This window comes from Budorcas taxicolor, chromosome 7 (genome assembly GCF_023091745.1).
Source record: "Budorcas taxicolor isolate Tak-1 chromosome 7, Takin1.1, whole genome shotgun sequence".
Taxonomy (NCBI): Eukaryota; Metazoa; Chordata; class Mammalia; order Artiodactyla; family Bovidae; genus Budorcas; species Budorcas taxicolor.
The window spans coordinates 42,803,258-42,823,754 of NC_068916.1; the positions used below are offsets into that span (position 1 = coordinate 42,803,258).

The following is a 20,497-nucleotide window of genomic DNA, read 5'->3' on the forward strand; positions in this document are numbered from 1 at the left end:
GCGTGAAGGCTGTTTCTGGAAAGTTCCAGAAGAAACATGGGTCCTCCTCTTCACTGAGCTGGTGCAGGGTTTAGATTGGTCCTCTGCCCAGAACCAATCTCTATGGCCAGAGGGCACAGGGAGTGCTCTGATTGGCTGGTCTGGATCCCATGGTGTTGAGGGCTGCAAGGAGAAGGGTGAACTGAAGGAGGGAGGACCCAGATGAGCCTGGCTAGGACACAGACTTGCAGGATCCCCAGGGTGCTTATAACAAATGAGTGTTCATACCATCTTTATTCATGACAGCCAAAATCTAAAAGACCCCAGATATCCATGGACAGATGGAGGGATAAACACACACATGATGGATAAATACAATGTGGTCCCTCCACATGCTGGAATATTATTCTGCCTTTAAAAAGAAAGATTCTGACATCTGCTACACCGTATATGAGCCTTGAGAAGACGATACTCAGAGAAACCAGATCCAGAAGGACACACACTGATTCCACTCACAGGAGGTCCCTAGAGGAGTCAGGTCCAGAGAGAGGAAGTATTTGGTGGGGCCACCAGCTGGGGGTGGGGCTGGGGAGTCAGTGTTTCATGAGGATAGAGCTTCAGTTTGGGAAGATGAGGACGTTCTGGAGATGATTGTGAGGGTGATCCCACGACAACATGAATGTACCTAATGCTATGAGCTGTGCATTTAAATACACTTCAGATGCTGCATTTATGGTGTGTGTATTTTGCCACAATGAGACAACAGGGCAAGGAAATGATCGAGCTAAAACCACATAACACCACGAGTGAGCTGGGAGGTGGAACATGATGGGGTAATAGATGCTCAATAGGGATTCCTGTAAATTTTTCAGGTGTGATCATGGTGACGGGGTTTTGTCTCCAAAGAGTGCATATCTTTCAGAAACACTTGAGGGTGATGTGGAATCAGCCGGAGCTGTGAACGTCACCTCCCTCCCCCACAGGAAGGGTGGGTGTGAACTGTGCTGGGGCTTGGGGCCAGAACCGTGGAGGCCCCCCGATCCGAGATGCTGCTCCTGCTGGTGGTCCTGGAAGCCCTGTGGGCAGGTGAGCGAGGTGGGGACACTGAGGCCGGAGCTGCGGTATCCGGGGCCCATGGCAAGGGGCAGGGCAGGGGGGTTAAGAAACAGAGATGATACAATTTCCCTGTCCCCAGACAGGACTCACTGAAAACATGTCAGCGGCCCCCAGAGCACGAGATGGCTGTCCATGAAACAGCCTCAAAAAGAGATTGTGGGGAAAGCAAAGAGCAAAGGCCCGAGGACACCCGCCGTCCTGAGGGTTTCTATTCTGAGCCTGTTCCCCTTCCCCAGATGAAATATTTCTGGAAGGAGGCTCCAGAGCAGGAAGCGGGGCGGCAGGGAGGGAGCTTCACTTTCCTCCAACAATACTTTTTTAAAAATTTTAAATGGAGTGGGGGACTTCTCTGGTGTTCCCCCGGTTGGGACTCTAGAAAGTCCCATTCCATTGCATTGGAAAGTCCCCTGTTCCATTGCAGGGAACATGGGTTTGATCCCTGGTCAGGGAAATAAGATCCTGCAAGCCATCATTCAGGATGGCCAAAAATTTTTAAATTAAAAAAAAAAAAGGAATAAATTAGAAGTTTGGAATTAACAGATACATAAAGGGCTTCCCAGGTGGCTCAGCGGTAAAGAATTTGAATCCCAATGCAGGAGACACAAGAGACGAGGGTTTGATCCTTGGGTCAGGAAGATCCCCCAGAGAAAAACTGGCAATCCACTCCAGTATTCTTGCCTGAGAAATCCCATGGACAGGGGAACCGGGGGAGCTATATAGTTCCTGGGGTCACAAAGAGTCAGACGTGACTTAGTGACTAAATAACCACAACTATATATAAAACATACAGCAAGGTTCTACTGTTTGGCACAGGGAACTATACCCAATATCCTATAATAACCTAAAATTTGAAAAAGAACCTGAAAAAGAATATAAATATGAGTGTTAGTTGATCAGTCATGTCCAGCTCTTCACAACCCTATAGACTGTAGCCCGCCAGGCTCTTCTGTCCATGAGAATCCTGGAGTGGATTGCCTTGCCCTCCTTCAGGGGATCTTCCTGACCCAGGGATGAATATATATATATAATATACATGTATATAAACTGAATAATGTATATAAAAATATATATATATTTGCTATACACCTGAAACTAACACATGGTAAATCAACTATACGTCAGTTTTTTAAAAAGTGAAAAAAGGGACTTCCCTGGTGGTCCAGTGGCTGAGACTCTGTGCTCCCAACGCAGGAGGTCTGGATTTGATTCCTGGTCGGGGAACTGGATCCCACATGCTGCAACTAAAGATCCCACATGTCACTACTAAGACCAGCACAGCCAAATAAATAAATAAAAATAAATGTTACCAAAAAAATAAAAGAAAAAGTGAAAAAAAGCAAAAGTAACCATTAAAAAAAAAAAAAAAAGGTGTGAAATGGGTTGCTAACAGTTCAGGGCTTCTTCCTGGGGTGATAGGACTGTTCCTGCTGTTGGGGACGGTCTGGTTTCACAGCTCGGGTGCCCGAGGGTCTGTCAGTTTCATCTCCACAAGGCTGTCATGACTTCTGAGTGAGGCCTGAGGGCGAGAGCAAGGCTTAGCAGATGTGAGGTTCTTTTCCTTTCTTGAATTAAAAAGAAAAATGCGTTTATTTTGGCTGCACCGAATCTTTGGTGGCACGCAAGATTGTCAATCTTTGTTGCAGCAAGCAGGATCTTTAGTTTTGACATGTGAATTCTTAGTTGCTGCATGTGGGATCTAGTTCCCTCACCAGGGACCAAACATACGCCCCCTGCATTGGAAGTACAGAGTCCTAGCCTCGGGACCACCAGGGAAGTCACCCCATTTTTTTCCTTCTGAATTCCTTCCACTTTTACAGAGAAGTCAGGAGAGTCCTGCAGACAACTTTCCTTTTCTCCTAATCCCTCCGTGGTAAACATTTTGCCTCCATTGCTTTATCTCCCCCCAACCTACCCCACCCCTTGGCGTGTATACAAAATACAAATGTGTGTCTATTATTATTTTCCTGAACCAATTGAGAGTGAGATGTAGATGCATGCCCTCACCCCTAAACGCTCTGGCAGGTATGTGTGTGTGTGCATGTGCATCTGTGTGCGTGTGCGGATGTGTGTGCCTGTGCTTATATGTGTGTGTAGGGGAGGTTGTGTGTGTGTGCTGGGAACAGGCCATCCTTTCATAGGATGGATTCTCAGCATCCTTCCCCTCAGCTCACCTACAGACTTCATTCCAGCTGTCCGCACGGTGTCCTCAGTGAGCAGGATCTAGTCGTCTTGCTGTCCTCCGTCCCCTGAGCTCTGGTAGCATCTCCATCTCCCCCAAGTCCTCCGACCGCGGCCCTGGGCTGCGTCCCCAGGCTGGGCTCGGATGATGTATTTTCCGGAGGAACCACGGAGGGGCGCTGTATTCCCCCCTTCATGGTGGATCACACCAGGCCTCTCCAGGGTGAGGTCGCACACGTGCGCCTGGTTGTTGTCTTGAGGGGCGGCCGTGGGGCTCTGGTGGAGCTGGTTTCACAGCATGGGGGACAGGTGCAGGCTGTTTGCTCCCCAGCAGCACCCAGGAAATGCAGAGAAGGAAACCACAGCTCCACGAGCGAGGCAACCTTCACACGATCGCCCCGCTGGGAGGGACGGAGCTGAAATTTCAGCCCCAGCTGGCTACCTCCCCAGACTGTATACACTTGTTCATAAATGGCACCTGGGAGCGTGAGAAGCAGGCTGGGTGGGATGGTGGGCATCCCACCATGCTGGCCTGGCTGGATTGTTATCCAGCCAGGTTCACTGTGATCCACTGGTGACCCAGCAGGATAGGGGTTCCCACCACCCACCCATCGTCCTTTCTCCCTTCCTTCTTTCCTTCCTTCCATTCTATGCATCCATCCGTCAACAGCAGGGAGACCGGAGTGCTGGAGGCGGTGGAGGCAAGTGTGAAGGAAGCAGGGTCAGCTGAGGTGTCTCTTGTGGGTCATGAGGAGTTTGGATGTTTAAAGCATGAATGAGGGACTTCCCTGGTGCCCCAGGGGTTAGGAGTCTGTGTTTCCACTGCAGGGGACATGGGTTTGACCCCTAGCCAGGAAGCTAAGATCCCACATGCCATACAGCACGGCCAAAATTTTTAAAAATAGATTTTAAAAATTAAAGCATGATGGGGAATCACAGGTAGATTTTTATAAAGCTAACTTACATTAAAATGCTTTTTATCAATCATTTTTAACTCACAATTTTTCAAAAAATTTCTGGCCACATCCCAGGGCATGTGAGATCAAATCCTTGTCCCCTACATTGGAAAGTGGAGTCTTTACCACTGGTAAGTCCCCATCATTGGTTTTAGAACAATTCTTATGGCAGCTTTATTGAGATGTCATTCACATACTATGCAATTTACCCAGTCAAAGGGTACAAGTCAGAGAATTTTAGTGCATTTGGAGTTTTGCAACTATCTCCATAGTCTAATTCCAGAACATTCCATCCAGGGCCTCAGAGCTGGAGTCAGAGTGTCAGGGCAGGGGTGGGGGACCCAGTCCTAACCTTTCTCTTCCTCTCCCCAGGAGGCAACACCTTCGAGACCCACATCATTGGGGGTCGAGAGGCTATCCCCCACTCACGCCCATACATGGTCTCACTGCAGAAGTCTGGCCGCCACCTATGTGGTGGGGTGCTCCTGTGCCAGAATTGGGTGTTGACAGCTGCCCACTGCCTGGCCCAGCCGTGAGTGACCCAGCCCCACCCCATCACGCCAGATGTCCCCAGACCTATCCTGGTTTCCCCATTCCCACCAGGAGGTGGGTCTGGAGAGATTTAAGTCAACTGTAGTCCTGTGAGGGGGTCCCTTTCCCTCTGCAGTGGTTGCTAAGGCAACAGTACGTCAGAGCAACCTTATGTGTGTGTGTGTGACATCAGGCTGCAAAGATTCCTGGGGGCAGCTTATTTGCTATAAAAAAGAACCTTCCAAATGGACAGAGGTGACACCCAGGAGTGTGTCTCCCACCTGTGGCCACAGGGACAGAGCTGGCCTATGAGGCTGGCAGGGCCAACACAGAGAGGAGCCTGGGTGCATGATGCCGTTGTGAAACCACCAGGTAAACCCATCCCAGAGCTGTCCTACCTCTGGACTGGCCAGTAACAAAGACCGCAGATCAAACCCGGAGAAGTAATCAAAGGGGGTCTGTTTATTCAAGAAACCGAAAACATGGAAAGGAGACAGCCTTCAGGCACGGCTGTACAGGAGTCTGGGGTGAGGCGGGAGCAGGGAAGGCTTCCTGGAGGAGGCAGGGAAAAGACCAGACTGGGCAGGGGAAGGACTGCAGAAAGAAGCTGGGTGAGGGTATGCAGGACAGTGAGTGCCCCTGGGCCAGAGCCTGGGAGGGCTGGGGCTCACACCCAGGCCCTGCTGCTCCCCACACACCCTGCAGCACCCCCACAATCCGACCCTGCCACCCCCAGGACGCAGCAGCTGAGGCTTGTGCTGGGGCTTCATGTGCTGGGAAACCCCAGCCTTACCTGCCGCATCAGGAAGGTGGTCCTGCATCCTGAATACAAGCCAGCCCCTCATCTGGAGAATGACCTCGCGCTGCTAAAGGTGCTGCCAGTGGGAGGAATGGTAGTTCCAGGTCCACCGTTCCCCGGTTCCCCTCCCCTATTGCCCCTCCCCCAGACTCACCTTCCCACTGCCCCTCCTGCTGTGTTCTCCTCCCTCAGCATCCCCTCACCCTCTCACCTGCCTCTTCCTGTCCCTATAGCTGGATGGGAAGGTGAAGCCCAGCAAGAAAATCCGGCCCCTGGACTTGCCCCGAGGGCGCCAGGCGGTGGCCACAGGCACCCGGTGCAGCTTGGCCGGCTGGGGCCAGACCCACCAGCCTGGGAACCTGGCCAGGGCACTGCAGGAGCTGGACTTGCGTGTGCTGGACACCAGGATGTGCAACAATAGTCGGTTCTGGCATGGCAACATCAGCTCCCACATGATCTGCCTGGCAGCTGACTCCAAGAGCCAGGCCCCCTGCAAGGTGCGGGTGCTGGGGGTGGGGGCGCTCAGGCCAGCCTGTGCCTGGCTCCCTCCCTTCCCTAGACGTCCTGAAGCTGGGAAGGAGCAGGTGCCCACTTCTCAAGTGCAGAAACTGAGGCACAGAGAGACTAAGCAGCTTGCCCATGGTCACACAGTGGGTGGCAGAGCTAGGCTTTGAACTCCAGCACCTAGAAACATCAGGGCATAGACGGAGCATGTGCAAAGGTCCTGGGGTGGGAAGAGGGCACAGAGAGAGTTACCAAGCAAGAAAGGAACTGAGAAGGGACTAAAGGAGATGGAGGAAGTGGGGAGATGGGGGTCTCTGCCCTGGAATCAGCCTTCCATCCCCTCCCACTGGGTAACTGGCCCCCTTCATCAGGAGGTGACTGGTGCTCCATTGCCTCCACAGGGGGACTCAGGTGGGCCGGTGGTGTGCAGAAGAGGCCAAGTGGCCGGAATCCTGTCCTTCAGCTCTAAGAATTGCACCGACATCTTCAAACCCCCCGTGGCTGTCGCCGTGGCCCCCTACATGTCCTGGATCAAGAACACCCTCCGCCACAACAGCTCACCTCCCTCTCCTTGACCCTCCAGAGGTGGCCCTGATTCTGTGTTCCAAGGAGCATCGTGCAGTGGGGCAGCCAGGGGCCCAGATGTATCAGGGGACCAATAAACCATAATAATAAAACTGCTTGAGCCTCCTGCAGGCTGAGGGCCTCGGGTTTGCCACCTACAAAATGGATTGCACTTTTCAGGCTGCATGGGAGGGCCAGCCGCGGACAAGGCCCAGGGGCACCAGGGGCCAGAGGGAAACACGGAGAAAAGGGCCCCGAATCTCCTTCCTTGTCTTTTTGACTTTGGTTCTGTGTTTAGTGGGCTTCTCTGGTGACTCAGAATTCGCCAGCAATGTAGGAGACCTAGGTTCCATTCCTGGCCTGGGAAGGTCCCCTGGAGGAGGGCATGATAACCCACTCCAGTATTCTTGCCTGGAGAATCCCATGGACAGAAGAGCCTGGTGGGCTACAATCAATGGGATCACAAGAATCAGTCATGACTTAGCAGCTAGACCATCAACCACCAACACTGTCTTTCAGTTCAGTTCAGTCACTCAGTTGTGTCCAACTCTTTGCAACCCCGTGGACTGCAGCACACCAGGCTTCCCTGTCCATCACCAACTCCCAGAGCTTGCTCAAACTCATGTCCATCGAGTCAGTGATACCATCCAACCATCTCACCCTCTGTCATCCCCATCTCCTCCTGCCTTCAATCTTTCACAGCATCAGGGTCTTTTCTAGTGAGTCAGTTCTTTGCATCAGGTGGCCAAAGTATTGGAGCTTTAGCTCTGGCATCAGTTCTTTCAATGAATATCCAGGACTGATTTCCTTTAGGAGTGACTGCTTTGATCTCCGTACAGTCCAAGGGACTCTCAAGAGTCTTCTCCAACACCACAGTTTAAAAGCCTCAATACTTCAGTACTCAGCTTCCTTTATGGTCCAACTCTCACATCCATACATGACTACTAGAAAAACCACAGCTTTGACTATAGGGACCTTTGTTAGCAAAGTAATGTCTCTGCTTTTGAATAGGCTGTCTAGGTTGGTCATAGCTTTTCTTCCAAGGAGCGTCTTTTAATTTCATGACTGCGGTCACCATCTGCAGTGATTTTGGAGCCCAAGAAGATAAAGTCTGTCACGGTTTCCATTGTTTCCCCATCTATTTGCCAGAAGTGATGGGACCAGATGCCATGATCTTAGTTTGTCTTTATTGAGAGATAATTCATGTGCCATGCAATTCACCCTTTTAAATAAGTGTGTGATTCAGGGGTTTTCAGTGCATTCCCAGGGTTGTGCAACCAGCACCTCTATCTAGTTCCAGAACTTTCCAGCACCCCAAAAGCAACATCACCTCCTGCCCAGCCCTTGACCACCAGGAACCCACTCTCCGTGTCTGGGCATTGGCCTGTTCTGGACGTTTCCCATCAGTGGAATCACACACTGCGTGTCCTTCTGTGTCTGCTTCTCTCACTGAGCTCGTGTTCTCAGGGTTGCTCCACGTGGTAGCGAGTGTGAGGGCTTCTCTCCTCTTCAGAGTTAAGGGATGCCCCATGTGTGGAGGGACACGTGTGTGTATGTCTGCTCACCTGTCCATGGACACCTAGCTTGTTTCCACCATGGCTGCTGTGGCCACGGGTGCAAAGGCACGTGTGCATGTGTTTTTAGTTCTCCTGAGTGTGCTCTGATGAGGCAGAGAGAAGGTGCTGGACCGTGCGGTGACGGACTCTGTGTGGAACAGTGTGAGAAAACTGCTTTTTTCTGGCAGAATCTGCTTTTATTATGAAAATGCTCAAACAGCCTCCCTGAAATAACCGCACACCAAACACCTAGGTGCCTGCCCCCCCAGCCCCCCACCCCTACCCCTACCCCACTCCCGCCACGTGGGTTCTCCCAGGAGCAGCTGAAGTGCTTGCTTCTTCCTCCACAGTCTGTCTGTCCATCTGTCTATTTGGCTTTGTTGCTGGTGCATCTCATGTTGGTGGCAGCCTCCCCGAGGAGCCCCCAGACTGCCCTGGGGGGCCAAGGCTGGGTCGCAGGACTTACTCAGGCCCATCTCTCCCTCCCTCCCTCCCACACAGGGAAAGGCACAAATCTCGATCAAGGGTTTGCTGCTCTGACAGCAAGGCATGCACATGAGCAACCCAAGCCCTGTGGAATCCACACCACCGACCCCAGAAGATCCCTCACTTCTTACAGGCTTGTCTCACATCGAGATTTTGTGTAGCTTTTACTGCACATGGACAGGAAGTTAAAAGGACAAAAGGCCGCTCAGGAGAGAAAATCATCTCTCCTCCTGCACCGAATCATTTTTCCCAGGAAGCAACTGTCTCTGGCGGTGCCTTCCGTGCTCATCCAAGGGTGTTCTGAGCAGGAAAGGCTGCTGGTCAGGCAGCCCAGAAGGTGAGTTTGCCCATCAGAAGTCAATGGCTTTTCTCTTCTGGTGATGCAGCAGAATTTCCTGTCTTCAAAGCACTGCGAGTTCCAGGCCTCCTGCAAGGTGGTAAGACGGTTTGGGAAACACTTATGTCTTTATTTCAGAGCCAGAGAAAAGGAAGGACAGAAAGGAGGAGTCTACTCAACTCTTTTTTCTTTTTTAAATTGCTAAAGGTTCTTTTATCTGTCTTTTTTTTGGGGGGGGGGGACCCGCCATGCAGCATGTAGGATTTCAGTTCTCCCATCAGGGATCAAACCTGCATCCCCTGCATTGGGAGCGCGGAGTCTAGCCACTGGACAACCAGAGAAGCCCCTAGAACAGTTTTATATTTACAGAAAACAATGAAGAGAGTACCAAGCCTCCAAGTGTTCCTTCCCCTTCAGTTGATGAGATTCTTATGATGTGCCTGGTGCTCTGTCGTGTCTGACTCTTTGCGACCCCATGGACTGGAGCCCACCAGGTTCCTCCATCCATGGAGTTTCCCAGGCAAGAATACTGGAGTGGGTTACCATTTTCTCTTCCAGGGGATCTTCCAGATCCAGGTGTTAGGGGAAGCACACTGATTGAAACTGCCCAGCCTGGCCAGGCACTATAGTAACCATTTGCATCTGAGTTGTTTTACAACAGGAGGTCCTGGTAAGGAACATGGAACTAATAAGGTCAAAACGAGACACCACATGTCCGGCCACATCCCAGAATCCTTCTCTCTGGCATCCATCTCAGCTGAACGAGGCGTGCACCAGCAGGAAGGGCTCTGAGTCAGAATGACTGGCTAAAGACAACCCGGAAAATAATCCCATCACCATAAAACCCAAGACTGCAAGCCACATGGCAGAGCTGTTCTGGATTCCCTTACCCTACTGCTCTCCATTCGGGTGCCCTTTCCCAGTAAAATCTCTTGCTTTGTCAGCACATGTGTCTCCTCAGACAATTTATTTCCAAGTGTTAGACAAGAGTCCAGTTTCGGGCCCTGTAAGGGGTCCCCCTTCCTGCAACACAGGGATCAGATCAAACTCATGTCTCCTGCATTGGCAGGCAGATTCTTTACAATCTGAGCCACCGGGGAAGCTGTCACAATTAATGAACTAATCTTGATATGTTATTATCAACCGAAGCCCATAGTATTCACCTCTCCTTGGGTTCCCTGACATCCTCTCGGCCCCAGGACTTTTCAGGGTCCCCTGTGATGTTCAGGCCTCTCTGGGATCCCCCTGGGCTGTGCCTCTTTCAATGGCCTGGGCAGTCAGGGGTGGAGGCACAAGTCAGGGGTTTTGGAGAGCATCCCTCCATGGAGCTGTTTTTTCTCTGATGTTTCTCTCAGGACTGGATAACCCAACCCAAGATTGATGGGTCTGCAGAGGCAAGTGCCTTGTTAACCTTTAACTGTTTATGGAGGTGTCACCTATGTACAGAACACACCCAGGTCACAACAGCTGGTGATTTTCCACAAACCAAACTGCTGAATCCTGTCCTGGCACAGGGCTCCTAAAACCCTCCTAATGAGCCTCTTTCAACCACCTGAGTTCACATCCAGGCCAAGAGGGACCAGGCTAGAAGCCCTTTGTACCTAAAACTCTGGGACAAAGGGTTCCCTTTTCTCCACACCCTCTCCAGCATTTGTAATTCATAGACGTTTTAACAATGGTCATTCTGACTGGTGTGAGGTGATATTTCACTGTAGTTTTGATTTACATTTCTCTGATAATTAGTAACGTTGAGCATCTTTTCATGTACCTATTGGCCATCTGTCTGTCTTCTTTGGAGAAATGTCTGTTTAGGTCTTTGTGTTTTATTGATTGGGTTTATTTTTTTTATACTGAGCTGCATGAGCTGTTTGTATATTTTGGAGATTAACCCCTGTGGGTCACTTCATCTGCAAATATTTTCTCCCATCCTGTGGGCTCTCTTTTCGTTTTGTTGATAGTTTCCTTTGCTGTGCAAAAGCTTTTAAGTTTAATTAGGTCCATTTGTTTGCTGTAACAAGTTGGTCAGACCCAGGGACAGGGGTGGCAGGAACCATGACACACAGCTAGTTGGTCAGTAAGACAGATGCTCAGGGGTCACAGAGGACTCGGGACTGGTATGGGGAGGCGACAGGGCTGTGGGCTGAGCCCGTAAGCTGCGGGTTCTGCACTGACTCCAGGCAGAGAGGGTTGCGTCACGCGAGTGTATGTTCCTCGGTTCTTTGTCTCGTCACAACAGAGATTGGGAGTGACGGACATTAAAGCCCCCTCGGCGAGTCACAGCTCTCAGGTCTTGGATAGACCGTGTTATAGCTCTCAGGTCTCAAATGGACCGTGTTATAGCTCCTAGACAAATCAGTGTTACAGCTCAGTGTTACAGCTCTATTTTATTTAGAAGATAGCAGGAAAATCCCAGAAGAGCGCCCCAGCACGCGGAAGAGAGCGAACTGGCTCTGGCTCCTGTATTTATGTTTCTCTCTCCCTGGGCCTGTCCTATGTAAATTGGGCCAGCCCGGAGTGTTGTTTGTTTTACCTGAGGTCCTCACTCCGGTCCTCGGACCTTCTTTTGATTCATTTTCACAGGCTTTCCCTTCCTTGTCTGTACCACCGCCATTTTGGACTCCTTTTCCCTGTTCTACCTATCTAATAGTTGGAACTGAATTAAAACTGCATGATGGTGTCCTCTGGGCATTGCAGGATTGCTGGGTGCTTGACAAATACCCCAGGCAAACAAAACACCACTGTACTTGGCACCCAGGTTGACACAATAGGATTCCCCAAGCCCCCATCCCAGCAAGGTTCCTACCTCCGGGTTCCCATCCCTGAGGGGTCCTGTCTGCTGTACCCCCCAAGGTTTCCAGTCCTCCCCTCAAAAATGAGTGTGGCAGTGCTCCCACCTGGCCAAGTGTGGGGCGGAGGGAGAAGTGGGCCATCCATGCCATTCCATGGGGGTTCCATCACGTACCCCCCCTCACATCTATTCTCTCCCATAGACCAGGGGGTCTCACTGGGGGTGATTCTGCCCCAGAGACATCTGTGGTCCCCAGGACTTGGAAATCTGGCACTGAGCAAGTGGTGTGGCTCCACACCCTGTAATACCCAAGACACCCCACAGAGGGTGACCCCCCCATATCAGCAGTACAGGGTGGGGGAGCCCCAATATGGATGGATGTACGTCGACTGTCTTCAAAGATTTGGGACTTTGCAAGATGAATGCCGCGCTTGCCCACCTGCAGAGGGAGAGGACCAAGAGCCTGAGCCCATAGGACGTATCAGCCTCTCCCGTGTGCATTCTCTAGCCTGCAGAAGAGCTGAAGCCCCTCCCACCTCCTGGGCCGACACAAATGGCCCTGTGCATGGTCCCTGACTGTTCTGGATGTTTCCCATCAGTGGAATCACACCCTGCATGTCCTTCTGTGTCCGCTTCTCTCACTGAGCATCATGTTCTCAGGGTCCGTCCACGTGGTAGCAAGTGTCAGGGCTTCTCTTTCAGGGCTGAGGGATGCTCCGGGGTGTGGAGGGACCACGTGGTATTTGTCCCATTTATCCATCAATGGACACATGGGTTGTCCCTGTACCCTTGGCTGCTGTGGGTCCGTGGCTGCTCCGTCTGGCCACCACTATCCTGCAGTTGGCCTGCGGCATCAACAACCAAGGATGTAATATCCCTCAGCGATTTCAGACCTCCAGATGTCAATGAGGTTCCCAAAAGGGAAACAAGGCCTGCGACTCAGATCCAGGAGATGCCGCCAGCCCCTTTGGTGACTGCTCAGGAGCTGCAGGAGGGGGCATGTGAGAAATCAAAAGGACAGGATGCTGCCCCCAGGTAGCTGAGATGCATAAAAGGAATGACGTCAATAATCCCAGACTCCTGCATCTTCTCATATGGAGAAGAGTGTTAAATTCCTTGAGGTATCTGATTTTCCTTAATTAGCAGTAATCCTTTGAAGTTCTGACTGCCTGCCTCCATTGTGGCAAACTCCTATAATCCTGACTCCTTCCCTGGCCTCCTCCATGCTACCTGAGACGCTGCCTCCCCAGCTTGAGGTCCTAACATTTCCACCAAATAAAATAACACAACTCTGTATTTTCAGGTGGTGACTACATTTTGTAGTTGACAGAGGAATCTCAGCACCACACTCCCACCAGGGCCAGGGGGAGCTGTGGTTTTAGGGATCTCCGCAGTCCTGGGCAGGGACCTGGAGTGACTCCAGCAGGATGGAGATCAGTGGGGGCGGGTAGTGTTTGGAAGCCCAGCACCCTAGTGGGAGGAAGCTTATCTGTCTCCACAGAGGTTCCTTCCCGCCCAGCTGGGCCCCACCCCACCCCCGGTGATGGGAGCCCAGGGGTTTCAAGGGTTGGGAGCGGGGATGAGGCAGCTGCAGCAGGAGGCGCTGCCAGGTGGTCAGAGCGATAGACCAGGGGCTCTGTTCTCAGCTGGACAGCTGGGGTAGGGGCAGGGACCCTGCAGAGAAAGTTTCCTGAAACAAGCCCCACAACCGACTCTTGGAGCAGCAGCTGTATCTGTCCCAGAACCTGCGCCCAGATGGCAACAGGGCAGCTCGACACAGTCAGGCCCCGACTGGCCCTGGACCTGGGAACGACTGCCATGAAGGAAGGTTGAGGTCAGTCTTTGGGGGACTAGACTGCAGGGAGGATCCCACACGGACCTCAGAGGGGCCTGTGGACCCCAGCCCCCTGCTTGGTTCCTAGGGTGAATCTGGTGCCTGTCCTTACTCCGAAATGGTTCTGCAGGGAAAATGTGAGAGACACAGAGACAGAGAGATGGGGCACAGACAAAAAAAAGAGAGTAAAGCGGCAGGAGACAGGGAGGGAGAGACAGAGAAATAGAGACACAGAGATGGAGAGATGGAGATAAAAAGAGAGAGAGACAGGGAGAGATGGAGAGACAGATAGAGAGACGGGGGGGGGGTGGGGGGAGACAGGGAGGGAGAGACAGAAGCAGGGGTGGGGAGGCAAATGTGGCCAAAGTCTTGACTGGGAATCCAGGTAGCTGGGGGGCGGGGCGTGGGGTGTTGCTGTCCCCAGACTCCTCTGCCGTTTGAGGACGTCGCATAACAAACCTGAGAAACAAAGACTCCTCTCCGTATTTCAGAATGACTTATGAGCAAACAGGCCGAGGAAACCTGGAAACACCAGCACACCTTGAAGCTCGGCCCCCTTGCGGCCCGGGGAGGTCTTTGGTTAAGAACAGCCTCCCAGGTGGTCAGGACAGGGCAAGCCAGGACTGTGTAGGACAAGAGTCTGAATTACCTGCAATCTCAGCTGGGGAAGCTGGACCCAATCTCACTCTCAGAGGCTTTCATTTCTGTTTTGTCCTGCTTCACCCGTGGGACATGCCCCCTAGGAAAGATCACCAGCCCCGGGCCACCCCATCACAACCCCGGGTTCATTCGGGGTCATCCTCTGTCACTTCTCCAGGGAGGACAGAGGTGAGAGGGCGGCGGTGTCTGTAAACCTCTCCCTCGCGTGTCCCCCTCCTCCCACACACACCGACCTTAAAGCCAGAGCCAGGCTGGCTTGTGGGGCGTGTCCAGGGCCAGGACTCACTCCTGCAGGGAGCCTCCCAGGCTCCCAGCCTGGTGTTCCCCCAAACTGGGCAGCCCACGGCACACTTTAGTCAACCCCAGCGCTAAAAGGATCAACCACCAGACCCCCTGTACCAGCTCCTGGAGCTGCTCAGACAAAGCATGACCAACTAGGCCATTCACACAGCAGAAACCATGCCCTTGGGAGGGTCTTTTCTGCCTCTTCTACCTCCTGGGGGCTCCAGGCATCCTGGGCTTGTAGCCACATCAGCCCAGCCTGTCCCTCCATCTTCACATGGCCTTTCCTTTTTTTTTAAGATTTATTTATTTACTTTTACTTTTGGCCTCACTGGGTCTTCGCTGCTTTACACAGCCTTTCTCTAGTTGCGTCGAGTAGGGGCTACTCTGGTTGCGGCGGCTTCTCTTGCTGCAGAGCACAGGCTCGGGGCACATGGGCTTAGTTGAGGCATGTGGAATCTTCCCAGACCAGGGATTGAACCTGTGTCTCCTCACTGGCAGGCGGACTCTTATCCACTGGACCCCCAGAGAAGCCCTTCTTCTCTCTCTCCTCAAGGACACTGGTCATTGGATGCAGGGCCACTCTAATCCAGAATGACCTTATGTTAAGACCTTTAACAGTTACATCCGCAAAGATGTTTTTCAAATAAGGCCCCATTCTCAGGTCTGGAAGCAACCACTGAACCCAATGCACCATCCTGTCCTCCCTAAATTCCACTCCTAACGTGCCCATACCCCACCCTCCTACCTGAGCCCCAGATCAGTCTAACAGCAGGAGCCCTCCCTCCCTCACTCAGATCCCTCCCAGGGCTCCTGAGTGCCCTGAGGATAAAATCCACACCCAAGCCAGTCACTGCAGGGGGAGGGTTGGATTTCAAACTCCACCCTCACAGAAATATGCACATAAATCCTTAAGCTGGACCATCCTAGCCACAAAGAGATGGCTGTGATAAATCTCCCTGCTTTCTCTCCCCTTATCTGTGAGTTTGAAAGCTTTTGTAGGGAAAAGTAGAAAGCAAACGAAGCAAACTGCAAACAAAGTAAACTGGACAGAAGCTGGGGTCCCAAGTGGGAGGCCCAGGGCCAGAATTCTGGGAGCGGCCAGGGCGACGTGGGAAGGAGCCAGGCAGTGACCTGGGAAGGCATGCCTGGTGGCAGCAGACACTGCCCAGGCAGAGCTCAGGGCGGGAGCGGGGCCAGGGAAGCTGGAGCCAAGCCGTGGGGGAGGTGAGGGCTACAAGGCCCGAGGGTCAGTAGGGCCAGGCCCCAGGGCGGGGTTTGGCGCTGTCTTCTCTCTGTCTAGCTGAAGGCAGTAGAGGCCTGTCTGTGCACACTGCAGAGGTTGGGGGCTGCTCCCCTTCCTTCTGTCTGTGGGTCTCTGGGCCCCTCCCAGGGCGCCCTCAGGCCTCCAGAGGCCAGGGAAGGATGGGGATCCAGGGAGGATCTAACCCTCCCATGGCCAGTTAGGGGTACCGGCTGAGTGCCGACCAGAGCGTGGCAGCAAGCCCAGGTCAGGCCGCCTGGCCCTGCCTGCACGCACCTCCAGCGAGGAGCACAGGGCGCCCACAAGGGCAGAGAGTGACCAGGAGGCCAGGGGAGTTAATTACAGAGGGTGACCAGACCGGCTGCTTTGACAGATGGGGTCAGAGTGAGGCAGGAGACAGACGGGCCCCAAGCTAGGTATTTACAGCTGGCCTCCTGTTCACACATCCCGGGGTGAGGAGATGAGCTCCAGGAGTCCATGCATCACCAGCCCCCAGATTACATTTCCTGAAGCAGGAGACAAACGGGCTCCAGGACAACATATTCATGACCGACTCCTTTTCATAAAAACCAACTAATTGAGGGCTTCCCTGGTGACTCAGTGGTAAAGAATCTGTCTGCCAATGCAGGAGACAGGGGTTCAATCCCTGGTCTGGGAAGATCCCACATACCTCAGAGTGTCTAAGCCCATGCACCATAACTATTGAAGCCCATGTGCTCTGGAGCTCATGCTCCTCAATAAAAGCAACTGCGATGAGAAGCTCGTGCACCACAACTAGAGAGTAGCCCCCACTCCACACAACTAGAGAAAGCCCAACCAGCAATGATGATCCAGTGAAACCAAAAGTAATAAATAAAAATTAAAAAAAACACACAGCAACAGGAATAGGGTAAATAACCAGACATCGGGCATTTTTATGGCAGGAACAGATTGGGACTAGGGTCTGTTATTAATAAAAGGTCAGAAGGTCACACACTTCCCATCCTTGGGGCAAAGAAGACACTAGACATGGGCGAAAACTCATGGGGTCAGAAAGGTAGGGGATGCTAGCCCATAATAAGTAGTTTGTTGTTCAGTCGCTAAGTCGTGTCCAGCTCTTTGCAACCCCATGCAGCACACCAGGCTTCCCTGTCCTTTACTATCTTCTGGAGTTTGCTCAAGTTCATGTCCACTGAGTCAGTGATGCTATCTAACCATCTCATCCTGTGCTGTCCTGTACTCCTTTTACCCTCAATCCTCCCCAGCTTCAGGGTCTTTTACAATGAGTCATCTCTTCGCATCAGGTGGCCAAAGTATTGGAGTACTGCTACCCCCTCCCATAAGCCTCTGCTATGAGATCCATCTTAACTGAGGGGTGCCTGTTGCACCAAGGGGAGGGTCCAGAGGCAAATTAGCCAGGGGGTCAAAACAATACAATTGGCCAAAAAGAAGACAAAGACCTGGAAAACTGCACCCTTCCCTGACTCAGTCAGTAAAGAATCTGCCTGCAATGCAGGAAACCCAGGTTCAATCCCTGGGTCAGGAAGATCCCATGGAGGAGGAAATAGCAACCCACTCCAGTATTCTTCCCCGGGAAATGCCACGGATAGAGCCTGGTGGGCTACATTCCATGGGGTCGAAAAGAGTTGGACACGACAGAGATTAACACTACTCATAAAGGAATTAGGAGAAAGCAATGGCACCCCACTCCAGTACTCTTGCCTGGAAAATCCCATGGACGTAGGAACCTGGTAGGCTGCAGTCTATGGGGTCGCTAACAGTCGGACAGGACTGAGCGACTTCACTTTGACTTTTCACTTTCATGCATTGGAGAAGGAAATGGCAATCCATTCCAGGTTTCTTGCCTGGAGAATCCCAGGGACGGAGGAGCCTGGTGGGCTGCAGTCCATGGGGTCGCAGAGAGTCGACACAACTGAAGCGACTTAGCAGTAGCAGCAACAGCATAAAGGAATTAAATACTTCCCAGAGGAGTGACTCTCTCTCTGAATTTGCCCCTGGATCTTTCCGCAAGGACTTTTATTTTCAATAAACTTTGGACTTTATTCTTTATCTTCTGCGTCCTGGCCAGGCAGGCAAGGACTCAGAACCCAGCCCCTCACTGCTGGTCCCTGTGGTCCAGCGGTTAGGTCTCCTGCTACTGCTCTCTGCCCTTATAGCTTCCGAGGTCCAGCATCTCGAAGGGCCTATGGAATACAGGGCTGCAGTGAAATCTGAATTTCTGACAGAGAACAGATCTTTTTTTTCTTTTTTTTAGTTCTACCAGTTTATTGCTACTGACCTGTCACCCTCCACCCTCATGCACACATGCTCAGTCATGTGACACCATGGACTGCGGCCTGCCAGGTTCCTCTGTCCATGGGATTCTGCAGGCAAGAATACTGGAGTGGGTTGCCATTTCTTTCTCCATAGATCATTTTTAATATAAGTATAAACCAGACAGTGCATGGGATATACTTATACTGAATAATTAGTGATTTTTGGAAGATCTGAAATTCCAGTGTAACTCAGAGTCCTCTGTTTTTATTTGCTAAATCTGGCCACCTTTGCCCGGGTAATCCTGAAAAAACTCTTCTTGGAAGCAGAAGGGGACAGGGACCACCATCCTGAACGGGCAAAGAGGGGGTCCGGTGGGTGCAGGACAGCCAGATCTGCAGGGAGCCGCTGCTTTGTTCTATTGACACAAACAGAGCCTTCCTGGCAGCCTAGAGATCTCCTCAGCCCTGCTCCGGGTGGGCAGGGGGCCCAGAGTTCCGTCGGGGCCCGGAGGTGCTTTGAGGCCAGCTGGCAGCCTGCCTCCCTCATCCAGCACGTCCGTCTCCATACCACTCCCTGCGGACTCGCTGAACCTGCCAGCCCCAGGCCCCGGCCCTGCTGGATGCAGGAAGGGTCCTTGCCTCCCCTCCCTCACCGCCTCCATATCAGCAAGTCCAGGCTCCTCTACCATGCCCTTCCAGCCCAGGCTCTATCAGCTGACCCCCTACCTCCTTCAGCCCCAGCCAGCTGCCCTCCATCACCCCTCCAACAAGGCTGCCAGGAGACTTACAGCTCAGCCCTTCCCTGGCTGCTGCCCCCTCGTCATTCATGGGTAACCTCCAACGTCATCACCTCCAAGAGGCCTCCTGATCCACATCACCCCATTTTTTAATTGAGATGATTCACTTACCATACAGTTCACCCATTTGAGCGTTAAAGGGTTTTGGTACATTCGGAGTTGAGCACACTTTACTGCAATTAATTCCAGAACAATCTATCACTCCACAAGAAAGCCTGGTCCCCACCAGCAGTCACTTCCCATGTCCTCCCTCAGCCCCTGACAACCAGGAACCTGCTCCCTGTCTGTGGATCGGCCTGTTCTGGATGTTTCCCATCAGTGGAATCACACCGTGTGTGTCCTTCTGTATCTGCTTCTCTCACTGAGCATCGTGTTCTCAGGGTCCCTCCATGTGGTAGTGAGTGTGAGGGCTTCTCTCCCTTTCAGAACTGAGTGATATTCTGGTGTGTGAAGGGATCACATTTTTTAATTCATTCACCCACTGATGAGCATCTGGGCTCTGGGCTGTTGCACTTTTTGCTATTGTGCTGTGAACACTGCCGCGGAAGTTTCTTTGTGGACCTGAGTTTTCAGTTCTCCTGGGCACACACCTAGGACTGGCATTGCTGGCTTAAGTTATCACTTCATTTAACCTTTCGAGGAATGGAAGCATGGTTCGTTCCACCTCCTCATCAGCCCTGCACAGGGCTCCACTTTCCCCATCTCATTATTTCATGACATCACAGTGGCTGTGAAGTGGTGTCTCACTGTGGTTTCCACTTGCCCACCCCTGAGCACCTTCTCATGTGCTTATGCTGTCTACTTAGGTGTCTTTTTCTGAAATATGTTTTCAGATCCTCTATTTTGTAACTGGGTTATTTGTTTTCTTTTATACTTTTTATAAAGTTGAGTTAAAAAAAAAGTTGAGTTGTAAGTATTCTTTATATATTCTAGGTACAAATCCCTTATCACATACATGCTTTACCAGTATTTCCTTCCATCAGGTGGATTGTCTTTTCACTTTCTTCTTTGAAACAGAAATGTTTTTAAGGGCTTTCCTGATCTGGCTCAGTGGTAAAGAATCTACCTGCCAGTGCAGGAGAAACAGGTTTGATCCCTGATCCCTTATCCAGGAAAATCCCACATGCCTCGGGGCAACAAAACCCACACACCACAACTGCTTAGCCTACGCTCTAGAGCCCAAGAGCTGCAACTACTGAAGCCAGCGTGACCTAGAGCCCATGCACAGAGTCTTAACCACTGGACCACCAGGAAAGTCCCCCAGATTTTAATTTCGATGAATTCCAAAATATCTGATTTTTTGTTGTTTTTGCTCGTGGTTTGGTGACATTCATAAGAAAACATTACCTAATCCAAGGTCACAAAGACTATATACAATATACCCTGGGTTTTTGTGTGTGTGTGTGTGTCATTTTTCAAAGTATTTGTCGTAAAACACGGGCACCTCAGGGTATGCAGTCCAGCCAAATACAGGACGACCAGTTACGTTCTATTCGGACAAATGATGATACTTTCCTTGCAAAGCAGTGTGCATACACTGCAGTGAACACTTACACTACGAAATTACTCATCCTTTACCTGGAATTCAAATGTAACTGCTGTCGGGCTATT

General features: G+C 51.7%; 1 protein-coding gene across 1 annotated transcript; it reads left to right on the forward strand.

Annotated features, from left to right (window-relative positions):
- The first annotated feature begins 1,025 nt into the window (after positions 1-1,025).
- On the forward strand, positions 1,026-6,638 carry GZMM (granzyme M). Its single transcript, XM_052644270.1, has 5 exons — positions 1,026-1,065; positions 4,602-4,761; positions 5,497-5,632; positions 5,793-6,056; positions 6,465-6,638. The coding sequence occupies exons 1-5, from the start codon at positions 1,026-1,028 to the stop codon at positions 6,636-6,638; spliced, it is 774 nt and encodes a 257-aa protein (XP_052500230.1).
- The last annotated feature ends 13,859 nt before the right edge of the window (positions 6,639-20,497 follow it).